Below are 12450 nucleotides of genomic sequence, written 5' to 3' on the forward strand. Positions count from 1 at the left end.
TCGCCATTTCAAATGTAAAATCAGAAATCGATATTACATATATCAAGTTTAAATTTTATATTTCCGAATTTTCATTTAATTTGTTTTTAAATGCTTGTAATATATTTTCAGAATAAATTAAGAGCGACGATTTAGAAAGTTTCAATAAACAAGTATCGATGAAAAGGCCCGATGTTTCATAGAGACATCGCCGCCATGGCCTCGACAAAAGGTTCGGCTCGGGCAGCTGCAGTGAGTGGTGGATTTAGCTTTGAAGGAGACTCTTTGCCCGATTTCAGTGAGTTTGACTCGACTTCAGTGGTTCTGGATTACCAAAACGAGAGGTAAAACGCATCAAAAATTGCATTTTTTAACTCTGATCTAGTAACACCGCATGCTTGCGAGAAAAAATAACTAAAAAGCGAAGCAATCTAATTTTAGACGTGCGGACCACTCTCTGTGTGGCGGGGCTTTTCGATTCGGACTCGCGCTTCTCGAGACAGAAAGCTGTGCCTATCAAGATGACCTATTTTCTGATTTATTTCACACGCATTTGCCAAGAAATCGCGCCGTATTTTTTAATCAAAAATTTTATCAAGGAAAAACTGCGGAATTGCACAAACGTGGAATTATTATTGGAATTCATACTGCATTAATAAGCAGCGCCTGACTCACAGTTTTGACGCATAGCTGAGCACGCCCCTTTTCTCTCTCTGCTTTTTTATATCTCGGCAGTGTGTCAACAAAGGCACAGGATATTTTTTTTTAGTGCAAAAGTAGGATGGTCTCGGCACTTTCTCTTATCAGTATGAACAAAATTGCCCGGTTTGAGTACTTCTCAGTCGGAAAAGAGAAACGTGACTTGAGCGATTTTAAATGAATAAATTTTTTATGGCTTATATAAGCAGCTGCGAGCGGAAAGCATAAAAAATAATTCCCATAATTCACCATTGTAACGGTTAATAGAAAATTATTATTCTGTTAACGAGTGAACAGCAATTTTGACGCTGAATAGCTTCCGAGCACGACCGGTCTGGACTCTAATTTATGATGATTTGAATGGTCACTGAAGGGACGCATTGACAATATGCTAATTAGCAGAGGCGTTGCTAGAATCGTGTCTCTTTAAATATAAAGATGATGATGATTTTTTTTTTTAGGTTCATTAATAAGCTATGTAAAAGTAATACAAGATGGGCTGTAAAATATTTTTGGTTAAACTTTTAGCTATATTTAAACCCTTTCAGTTTTCAATTGAAAATTAATTTTTTTTTTTGCTTTTTATATGGACTAAACTTAAAATTAATTTCATTTGGTTTTACAGCTTGATCAATTTATATAGATTCACAGTTAAAGTAATTTTCTCAACCATCCATTTTTTAGATTCTCTCCACAAGAGATTATTTTAAATTAACTTAAATTTATTGATAGCATAATACGTCTCTGTCAAAAACCCTGATGGTTATTTAATTAATCTTTTAATTACAACCATAATGTATTAAATTTCATCTCATCTTCTGAGCGTTTCTTTCCCACGCAAGATTACGACATCAGTAAGACTCTTTTATGGGTATTTAGCTTCTAAGTAAGATTAACTGACCCCGTTAAAAGGTCAGTGCCCACCATCGTGTGCAGTTCGACTTGATCCTTGACAGAGTCAATCAAATTATTATCTCCACCTCTGCACTTTGTTCTACTTAACGCTGACAACCACTCAAATTATCTTCCGCTCTGTTCATGCTCATGGTTAATAATTTATTAAAATGGCACTTTGAATCGATCCGACGAGGAAATTCAATTTGCGTCATTATTTCCATTCCGATTTGCGGTAGTCAATAAATAATTAAAACAATTTCGACGAAAATTTTTCTTAATTAAATTTTTTTTTTCTTTTGAAATTGAACAAACAGATTCAAAAGCCCTGCGACTGCAAATAGCTCAGAGCCATGTCAAAAGTTTGGCTCCAGTTTCTTTTTTCTTTTTGCCTCCCTTCTTTTATTGTGTCAAGTTGTGCTCTTTTGGAGATGCAAAATGTGAATAACAACCCTAACGGAGACTAACTGCATGTCTGCAGTGAACACTTGAGTCAAGACAAGATTCCCTTGTGCCAGTGTGTCGTGTGCTGACTCGCCTGCTTGCTCGCCAACTTTTTGACCCCGATAGCAACCCTCAGCGACTAAGCTGCGGCCCAACAACCTTCACATCCCTAACAGGTGAGACACCCACTTCCTGTGCCCAGAACTCATTGCATGCTATAAAGACCAATCGATTTGGTGTTTTTGTTAACAAAATTATTTTTGGTAATGAGATTTTTTTGAGAATTTTAAACCCAAAGAAACTACTCGAAACGGGAAACAATTAAATTAGTAATTAGAACAATTGTCTTTACGTGGAATTACGTTCCGAGACGCGAGATTTTTTTAGACAAACCCGGTGTTTAAAAGTTAAAAAAGTCTTTACCTAAAGGCAATTAGCCACAAGTTACTAATTTAATGAGATTTCTTTTATCATTTTTGAGGAACACTGAATTTTTTTAGTAATAAATTTAACAATACAAATTTAAAGAAATGATCATTTTATAAAATTTTTAATTTTGAGTAAAGAAAACAAAATATTCTAAAAAAATTAACTAAAATAAGAGTTCAGAGTTTCTTCTTTTTTTGTAATCAATCCAAGAATTATGTGAAAAATTAAATATAATATTGGCTAAAATGATCAAGATTTAATTATTTTCTCAGGGAATGTAACATTTAATTTCAGTTTTCTCCCGATTCGCATAGTCATAAAATTTTCATTTATCTCAAAATATTCAGTTTTTGGGTTATTGGAAGAAAACATAATTTTTTTTTAATAGTGTGATTTCTGATAGTATAATTATCTCAATGTGGGTTGAGATTTCCTTGTGGTACGCCAAGAAACTTCATTTTTAACTTTTATACCTTTATTAATTTTTTTTCTGCAAGGGTGGCAAACTTTGATTGTACTTTATTTTGACACTGCCCTTGCCAAAAGTGAGCGGTGCGCTAATCTGCATGTATTGTGATGATTCTTACAGGCGCCCTTCTGAGGGCAAAATGGCGCCCACGACCACCATCGAGACAGTGACCATCACGCGACCCCTCAAGGTGAGTTAGTCCGGTGTCACTTCTTCTTGTTCTTCCTGACACGCAGGCACAATGGTGCAAAACCGCGCGCCCAACAACGCCGAGTACGGACTCCGGGTCGAGACGACGGTGAGCTTGTTTCGCCTAAAAGGCTCGTAAAGTGCTTATATGCATAGAGCGCTGCCGCTGCTGCTGCTGCTGCGTGTACAAAAGAAAGGACACTGACTTACATACTTGTTGTATAGAAAGAGACCCTCCGTTGTATTGCATCGATCTGGGGACGGACGCCCGAAAGTGGCAGCCTCATCTTTTTTATTATTATGCGCTGCAGCGCGCGTCTTGCTTTTGTATAATAATGGCCTCGGCGCGCACTCTATCTGTCTTTCTGCAGACCGTAAAGACGCGAGTTTATTGCTTGCTTTGCAGTAGAATATCCCTTATAGTGCCAGTACAATGCCAGTCCAGCGAAATGTAACAAGTTGGCCAGACTATCTGAATTCTGAAAGGGCAATATCCGCTGGAAGCATTTCAAACTTTGCACCACAAGTTGTTTCATAAATTTGGCGTCTCACTGTAAAAATCTGCAAAATCTTTGGGTTTAGGTGTCTGTTTTTTGTATTTGATTTGAAGATGCGATTAAATTAGAAAGGCCTGTGGAATAATTTTTGGACAATTTTTACTGCAGCTGATTATTTAATTTGTTTTGAATTTGGAGAAGCGCAAGTTGTTCTGAGGATATTCTTTTCCCATCCACGATCCAAGATAAAGGTTTGTTTGTCTTCAATTGAATCATTCAGAGCAAATATATATAGGAGAGGTTTAGGAGTTTCACGTCTTACGTCTTATCAAGGAAGTTTCACTTCTCAATGCTCTGCCTTTGTTTATTTTTAATTAAATATTCAACCATTTGAATTGTAGTTCCCGAAAATGATAACAGCAGGTCCAGCAGGAGAAAGAAAAAAAAGCAACTAGAGTTTATTTTTAAATAAAATCCATTATAAATTAATCATGTTTGCCCAATTATAAAATTTCAAACTATGATTTTTCTTAGTCTGTATGAAAGATTTTTATAGTGATTTGAATTTAAATTCGACTTTTCCTCTATGGGTTTTGTGAGTTTTTTTATTGTTTAACAAAACAATATCCTGCTCTACATCTCTACATGTTTTGGCTGCAGCAATAATTCATGAGCCTTCTCGGCGGTGGTCGAGAAAAGACTTTTTAAAATGTTGAAGTAAACTCTGGTTTTGAATGCATTGGACGGCTTAAAAACCTCAAGAATTTGTTAATTACTTTGCTTTTAAAGTTAAAAGCAGCAAGAAAATAATTTCTGATGGTTTGCCAAAATTTATATAGCTTTTTCCTTCACCTGTTTTTTTTATAGGCAAATTGAGCCTTCCCCTCTTCAATAGACCAAAATAGTATAATATCCGGTTTTTTAAATTTATTATTTTTAAGCAACTTTGTGCAATAATATACAACTTGTACTATCCAACTTGACGTGCAAGTTTTTATTGTGCATATGATAATAATGCCATTCGCATTCCATTAAACCTCTGCTCTTGAATTATCCTCATCACATGATTCCACCGAGCTCTTGCTCTTGTAAATTTCGCTCTCGTGCGCTGTCACATTCAGATTAGATCACCTTGTGCGGGGGAGAAATAGCGGCGGCACGAAACCATATTAATAATTGAATTACATTGTGTGTGTGTGCTTTCTGGTGTGTGCTATTTTCCTGCGCCCACGTGTAATCAATACTCCTGTTACCAAACACCAATTTGCCGCGATGCATGTTTTTATCCGTCCTGCCGGTGGCGCGCCTTTGAATGAATAACAAGAGGCCGTTGCACAAGCGCGCCCTTTCAAAGCTTCACTCGAAAATAGATCAGAATTCCGTAGAACTTTGATGGTTGCTCAGATTTTCCCCTTTGAAGAAATTCCTATTGGGTAATTCGTTTCACAACCGAGGTAGCTAAATTTGGCCTTTTTTTCAGCATTTATCAAAAAATCTCATTTGGCACAAGGTGATTTTTTGGGCTGGCACCTTTTCAGATACATAAAAAATTATTTCCAAAGGCTCTTCGAAATAAAAATCGACATCTGGAAAGCTCTAGAGGTTGTAGTTTTTAGAGTAAGAAACGTTTGTAGTTGGAAAACTCGGAACATCAGATATTGTGGTGTTGTAAAGAAAATGCGCTGGGAGTCTGGAAATTGAGAAGAAAACCGCAGGGCGTGACGTAGCGTGTACTTTTCAGTCCGGATCTTGTTGTGTAATTCAAAACGCGGCTATTTTTGCTTGGAAACCGAGTGCGGTGCAACACTCTAGCAAATCTTCATTTTGTTGTGGGTGTGACTTTCAACAGTTTTTGTTGTGGTTTGGAATCACGGCCTCAGATTCATCAACGTGAAATCAAAACTGGGATATCTTAGATGGTCAATGAAGTCTTTTGCGTTTATAAGTAAATTTTTAATATTATTAATTTAATATATTATTACAGTTTAAAATAATTAATTTATATAGTTTTTTATACTATTATGGATTTTGTATCCAAATTAACAAGATTTACTTATCAAACCTATTTTATTTAATTTAAATTAACTGTAAACCTATTTTATTTAATTTAAATTAACTGTATTAATATTTATTAAATTTTAATTTTTAAATGACACAAAACTAGTAAAGATATGCTAAAAAAATTACATTTTTTGCTTCGATTTCTATAATCAACATAATAAAAGTCTAAAAATATTATTATATTATTGATATTTTTGTCTCTGAATATGACTTTAAAAAAACTTCCGTATCAAATTGCTCGTAATGCAGAACTCATTTTTTCGTCTGGGCAGGGTGGTTGGTTGACAACAACAAAGAGCATATCAAATCTCGTTAGTTGTCAGGCGCGCGTCTTGGCAGCAGCAGGGAGAGAGATGCTCTCTTCTGGCCGGCCGCCTCTCACTTGGCAGCGGGACGGGTTTCGGGGGTTGATGCGCTGGCGCGAGGGGTGGATTTCGATCGATCTGCCCCGGCAGCTCCAGTCAGAGGCAGCAGTCATGGCGGGCAACAACCAGATTTCCGAGGTACCACCCCTGCAGCCGCCCTCCTTCAGGGTCAGCTGGGCCGCACCCTTGCTGCCCGCCGACACCCTCCGAGCCCTTCACCCTTCCACCCCGTCCCTTGAATGAAACGCCACCCCTCTGGCGACCTTGACCTCCTCAGGACCAGGGTCGCTCTCATCATTGTTGTTGTTTTTTCGCGGCTGACTCATTACCAGATTTTCCGTCTCGCCTCCCCCGCAGACGCGCACCCCCTGTACAATTCTATTTTTGTGTCTAGTTGTGCTCGAGGGGTGGTTGTGCCAATTTTCGCTTCAAAGGCAGCACTTGTTAACACTTGACCTGTTTTTGCGCCTCGGCAGGTCATCGCGTTCATCTGCGGGATCATCGTGGTGATGCTGATGGTGATGGCCCTGGCGAGCACCGACTGGCTGATGGCGGCCGGCTGGCGTCAAGGCCTCTTCATGCACTGCATCAGCGACGACGCGCCCACGCCACTGCCCTTCAACATTGTCGCCGACCCAGACTGCTACCCCGCCAGAGACGTCGGTAAGCAAAGCCAAATCCTGAAAATCATTTTGATAAAATAATTTATCCAATTAATTTTTAAACAATTTTTTTGGAAGATATTTAATTTAGAGGTATTTTAAGTTATTATATGTTAATTAAGTTTTATAATATAAAAGGAATTATTGTTATTGTTTGCAATGAGGAATAGCAATAAATAATTGTTTTTGCAATAACAATTTTTAGCAGCAGTTGTATTTTCAAAGCAATCAAGTTATGGATATTTCAAATACAACAAATATATATCAATTAAAATACAAAATTACCAGCATTTGCCATGATTAGGATTGATTTAATTTAAATTTTTACAATTGAAATTCGGCTTTTCCTCAGTATTTTTCATATGTTATTGTTTCATATTGTTTCATATTGTTTCATAGAAAATAAATATCCGGCTATACAGAGTGGGCTGAGAAATATTTTGACAAAAATTATAGTGCTTTAATTAATTTTCAAATTTATTCAAACAGTAACAACATTTTGTGTGTGAAGGAAATTAGTTTTTTTTCTTGACTGTTTGAATTCTGGGTTTTTTCCTAGTATATACCTTTAAGCTGTACAACCGCCTCACTTTTTAATTTCAACCAAAATTGTTTTCAATTATTGGAATAAACCTGAAGTATTTATTTTGTATGGCAAGAATTGACTTTATTTTAGAAATTATTATTTATCATTATATTATAAGGAGAAAATATTTGGTTAAATTTGCAAATTTTCCTGTTTTCCTTGCAGCGTATATCAAAGCAGCAGCAGCTCTGTGTGTGGTTTGTCTGCTGACCGACTTGTTCGCCACCCTGATGGCCGGCCTCGGGCTGCGCAGCACCGACCACCGCAAAAAGTACACCTACTACCGAGTGGCCGTTTACATCATGATCCTCTCACGTAGGCCAAACTCACTCCCTTCAGCCCCTAACGCAATTATACCTACGGTTAATTTAATCTGTTTGACAGTGATCTCGCTGCTGCTGGCCCTGGTCATCTACCCCGTCTACTTTGCCTCCGAGCTGAAAGAAGGTAAGGCAGGTAATGACCACACAGCCGCTCCCATAATCCAATTTGTTTACAGTAAAAAAAAAACAATTTAACCGTGTGAGAAAATTACCAAAAAAAAAACCAAAAAAATTATTTGAAATTTTTAAAAGACAAAGAGTAAGTTGATGAAAGTTTCGTCAGTGCTGATATGTTAATCTAATTGCAGCGTTTTTGCACATAGCTTTTTACCAAAATTATCGTTAATTTATTTATTAAATTTCTTTCTAAATCATAAAAAGCATGAAATGTCATGTAAATAGTAATTGATGTTTTAACAGAGCTATAATGAATTCCAAATTTGTTAGAAAGTTAAAATTGATTAGTGTTTTGTGTATTTTGACCAAATTTGCCAAATTCTCTCTTTTTTTGAAATACATTTCTTAATTTTGTTTACTTAAAAGTTTTTTTTCTATCACGAAGCATTTTGAATGTTTATTTAAATTAAAATTTGTGTATTTTGAAAGTACTTTTGAAGTTGCGTAATATGTATCATGCTAAAAGTTTTAAAATTTTTGAAGCACTGTAGTATCTTGAAATTGGGCTTCTATTGAGGAAATTTCTTGTGGAAATATAAAAAGCTTTTGCACTAAAACAGTAAACGCAGTGTCAGGCATGGCAGCATTTTTGGCTTGGATGTTTTTGTTCATCATCACCCTTTTTCTGAAAGCACAACCTCTTATCATTGACTCAACGCAACTTTCACAAAAAATATATTCCTGGGGAATACATGATTTTTTAACACTCATAATGGCTGCAGTCAAATTTCAAATTAAATATAAATAATAATAATAGCTATCAGCACTGACTTCGTCTCTATTGGTCATGGTCACTTTTTTCACTATCAGACTGTCTCATCATCATTTTAACAAAACATACATCGCATTTAAAAAAAAAACTTCTCATGAGGTGACACGTTATTTTTCAAAAACCATGTACAGTTGTCATTATTATTAACAATTTTGTATAAAAAAAATGTAAAATACAGAAGAGCTTTTTAACCGAGCTAATTTAGAAGCTTCAAATAACTGACCCCTAATTTGTTCTCATGGGAGCATGAAAACGGCTGTTGGCATGCCTGGTTATAGAAAAATTATATTTTGGGCCTAGAGCTAGAGGTCTCAGGATGCATGCCTGGGTTCCGTAAGACTTGAGATTACCGGACTGACACTTGGCTGAAATTTGCAGGAAACCGGACAGTGTGGGAGTTCGGCTGGGCCTACGGAGTGGGCTGGGGCGCTGCCATCTTCCTCTTCGGTGGAGTCATCCTGCTGTTGTGCGACAAGGAGTCGGAAGAGATCTACTACAAGGAGCGCAAGATTGTCCATGACACGGACTCTACGAGAGCCTAGTGGGTCCGGCAGGGCACGAAGCACCCTCCTCCACCCCCTCTCCCTGACGTGACGCTGTAATTTCGAGTAAAAGAGCTATCAAAAGGACCATCGGAGTTAGAAAACCGAAAAACGCATATTTCGCGAATTAGCCGCCTTGGAACTAAAAGAGACGCAAATTCAAAAGATGAGGAAACTTTTAGTAGATCATTATGGTCCTGATGAGGGGCCTAGTCGAATGGAAGTCAGCAGCGTAACGTCATGGAGTTGTGTGGAGGAGAGATAAGCTCGTCTCCCTGCCTACTGTGGTTGTCAGCTTTCCTTTGTTGTTGTTTTTTGGTTTCTGCTTTTTGATGATGATGAAAAAAATATGACGACAAAACAATGAGAACTCCTAAACAGAGGTTTAACATTAATACTACTAAACTACCATATAACAATGAAGAAGCTGGTGTTTTTGAGATGTGAACGAGAGTTAATCGTCCAACGTAGCTGCTTTGGCACGGCATCTTTATAACCTTGTTGTCCCTGAATTCCTAATAATATGTGACCATTTGTAATTTTTATATATGAAAAAAAAGAAGAAAGTATTTAAATAACAGTGTGACTGAATGAGATTAGATTTAATGAAAACACAGAATGTTATATTGTACTACGGAGTTAACTGTATATTCATGTGAAATCAATTCAACAATTACTATATAAATTATGTATTTAAATGGAAACGAGAAATGTTTGCTTTCGGGGATTGTGAAACAATTCAAAGGAACTGCTTCGTCAATTGCAGAGAGAAGCAAAACTATTTGTATAATCTATACTATGTAACACAAATTTCCAGACTACTTTACCCGAGACATTACATAGCACTACAACACTGTTTGCCACTCACCTCACTGTTGGCTCATTCATTTTGATTAATTAAAAGGCACTTCTGTTACAATCAATTTCCTAAATGTTCAAGAATATCAAATGCATTTAAATCTTGCTATACTAACAGCTGTCTTTTTGAAAATGTCTGTTTTCCGTATTGTAATTTATACTAGTTCTGACTAATCATCACTTTTTATGTCATGAAAATTTATACCTTGGCAAACAGAAAAAGTAAAACCTGTTTTAGTCCGTTTTGCAGCTAACGAAGAATGGTGTATTATAACAAATTATATTCAAAGCATAGTGTTAAAAGCAAAATAATGTCTTCTAGTCACCTTTGTCGGAAAATCTCTCTAGCACTTCTTCCACCTACATACATGTAACGCAAAGAGAACTAATATATTTATTATTATGTAATCCAACTTATATTGTACATGTACTTACACTCAAGCAACTTGTCGTTGCATTGAAGCATAAATTATTCACGTTCTCGCCATTATCCATTTAGAAAAGAAATAACCATCATAATATAAATTTGGTTAGTAACTGTGATTGAAAAATGAACTTCGAATTTTCATTGCGCTGCTGTAGATTTTTGTTAGGAATCATTTCAAAATTTTGACGCTGTACAAAAGAGCCATATCGCTGCTCATGACATATCCAAGCAGTTGTTACCAGAAACAAGTAAATTAATTAATGCTATGCGCCCCAAACTTCTTGATATAAAATCATTCGAATTAATGCCCTTCCTGTATTTAAACAAAACTAACGAATATTACATTGTCGGAATGTTCTACACGTATGTACTGAATTCATTTCATTCGGTTTAGAGAAAATAAAACCCTTTAAAATTGCCTAACATTTTTTCGGCATTTTTATTTAAAAATTTTTCCTTTTATGATATAATTCACGTTACAAATCCATAACATCATCAAAATTATCTCTAAGATCAGTCTTCCTGGCTTTTTCGGGCCTGCTCGAAGATGATGGCTGGTCCTTCGGAGGAGTGTCCTGCCCTTCATCGACGTCAGTTTCAGCGTCATATTCATTTTCTGCAGGACTTCCATCATCTTCTCCTTTGCCTTTAAAAATTTAATTTTTATTTTGTAATTCAAAACGCAAAAAAAAAAAAATACCTTCAATTTCGTCCTGGAGCCTTTGGATCTTTTCTTTCTTGGCGTTAAGGACAGCTAGGAAATTTGAAAGCAAAAGTTCCTCCTTTGTAACTGCATCTTCAGTAAATTTCTCCAATTGCTCTTGCAGAATAACTTTATCTACAGGCCATATAATTAGCAAATATTTATATATTATCTTTCAAAAACTGAAACTACCTTCAGTGACGTCAACAATTTTTTTCTCTAATCTCTTGTTAGATTTTCTCAGCTCAGTTTGCGTCTCAAGGAGAGTCTCTGTCATTGATAGCAGACATTGAAGAAATGGAGCCTAGAAACAATTTTTTATTTTTTTAAATAAATAATGAGACAAAAAAATTACCTCTTCAACGTCCACTTTTGCATACACTAATCTGATCTGATTGCTGCCCAGTTTTTCAACCACAAACTCCTCATTGCGAACAGAAATGGAAAAGTTTTCAGAAGGACTCAAAAGCTCAGACAGGATTGCATTCCAGTAGTCTTTGGCTGAGAGGCTGTATTGTGTATAATATTTGCTGGCGGTGGCATCAGTTAACTGAATAAAACATACAAAAAATAAAAATATTGTGTTAATTTTCCAGTAAAATAGAATATTTTATTTTAAAAACATTGGATAGCAGAAAATAATATAAAATGTTATAATCATAAAAGTTGTCATGCATCTTCTCCCCTAAATATTTTTAAGTAATTTTAGAAGTTCCTAAAAAAATGTTTTTTTTTTTTAAATTATAAAAGAAAATAATTTTTACGGTTTAATTAAAATTTAAAATAATAAGCGCAAAAATATATTATCTAAAATTATGATTATTAAATAATATAAGTGTTGTTAAGTCATATTTTACTAACTTCTGCAGTCCATGCCTTTTCTGCGGACCTCATCAGTATTTTCATCTTAATTTTGCCTTCAGATACTTTCTCAGCTTGGATCCAAAGCCGAGAAGATTCATCCTTTCCAACGCTGCTGACAAAAGGCTTGTTGAATTCCTTCTCCATTGATATCTAAATTTAAAAAGAATTATTATAATTATGCAAAAAAGAAATATATATGAATTAAAGAAAATTAAAATGTCCATATGTATTTTCACCTGCATTGTTAGAGAATTATTTTTTGTTAATCCATGAATACATATATATGCATCAAAAATCCTAATATAGCAGAGAGAAATAAAAGGATCAAATTCCAAATGTATAATAATTTTTTTTTTAATTCTGTAAACAAACATGCGAGGTAAACAAAATCCCCGTTTCTTCATATTTGATAAAACTAGGCTCACGTAACGAAGAATTTGAACCGAAATGTTTTTATAATTCTAGAACTCGCTTTCAATAAAAATAAAACGAGTTGTTTAAAAATGCACA

General features: G+C 35.6%; 2 protein-coding genes across 6 annotated transcripts; one reads left to right on the forward strand and one right to left on the reverse strand.

The window, feature by feature from the left end:
- Positions 1 to 163: 163 nt before the first annotated feature.
- On the forward strand, positions 164 to 10799 carry LOC132202296 (transmembrane protein 47). 5 transcript variants are annotated; one of them, XM_059629132.1, is made up of 7 exons: positions 168 to 323; positions 2054 to 2192; positions 3035 to 3104; positions 6503 to 6689; positions 7440 to 7589; positions 7659 to 7730; positions 8925 to 10799. In XM_059629132.1, the coding sequence occupies exons 3-7, from the start codon at positions 3054 to 3056 to the stop codon at positions 9086 to 9088; spliced, it is 624 nt and encodes a 207-aa protein (XP_059485115.1). In that variant the 5' UTR covers positions 168 to 323; positions 2054 to 2192; positions 3035 to 3053; the 3' UTR covers positions 9089 to 10799. The 5 variants fall into 5 exon arrangements, with proteins under 5 accessions (XP_059485112.1, XP_059485113.1, XP_059485115.1 ...); XM_059629129.1 differs by lacking the exon at positions 2054 to 2192 and having other exon boundaries at positions 164 to 323; XM_059629130.1 differs by lacking the exon at positions 2054 to 2192 and having other exon boundaries at positions 164 to 323; positions 7659 to 7721.
- On the reverse strand, positions 10796 to 12266 carry LOC132202295 (uncharacterized). The gene is made up of 6 exons (XM_059629126.1): positions 12177 to 12266; positions 11938 to 12090; positions 11432 to 11626; positions 11269 to 11380; positions 11074 to 11211; positions 10796 to 11019 (listed from the first exon to the last, which is right to left on the reverse strand). Exons 1-6 carry the CDS (start codon positions 12180 to 12182, stop codon positions 10850 to 10852), a joined length of 774 nt encoding a protein of 257 aa, XP_059485109.1. The 5' UTR covers positions 12183 to 12266; the 3' UTR covers positions 10796 to 10849.
- Between the last annotated feature and the right edge of the window lie 184 nt (positions 12267 to 12450).

Source organism: Neocloeon triangulifer, unplaced genomic scaffold, assembly GCF_031216515.1.
Source record: "Neocloeon triangulifer isolate White Clay Creek 2 clone unplaced genomic scaffold, ASM3121651v1 ptg000015l, whole genome shotgun sequence".
Lineage (NCBI taxonomy): Eukaryota > Metazoa > Arthropoda > Insecta > Ephemeroptera > Baetidae > Neocloeon > Neocloeon triangulifer.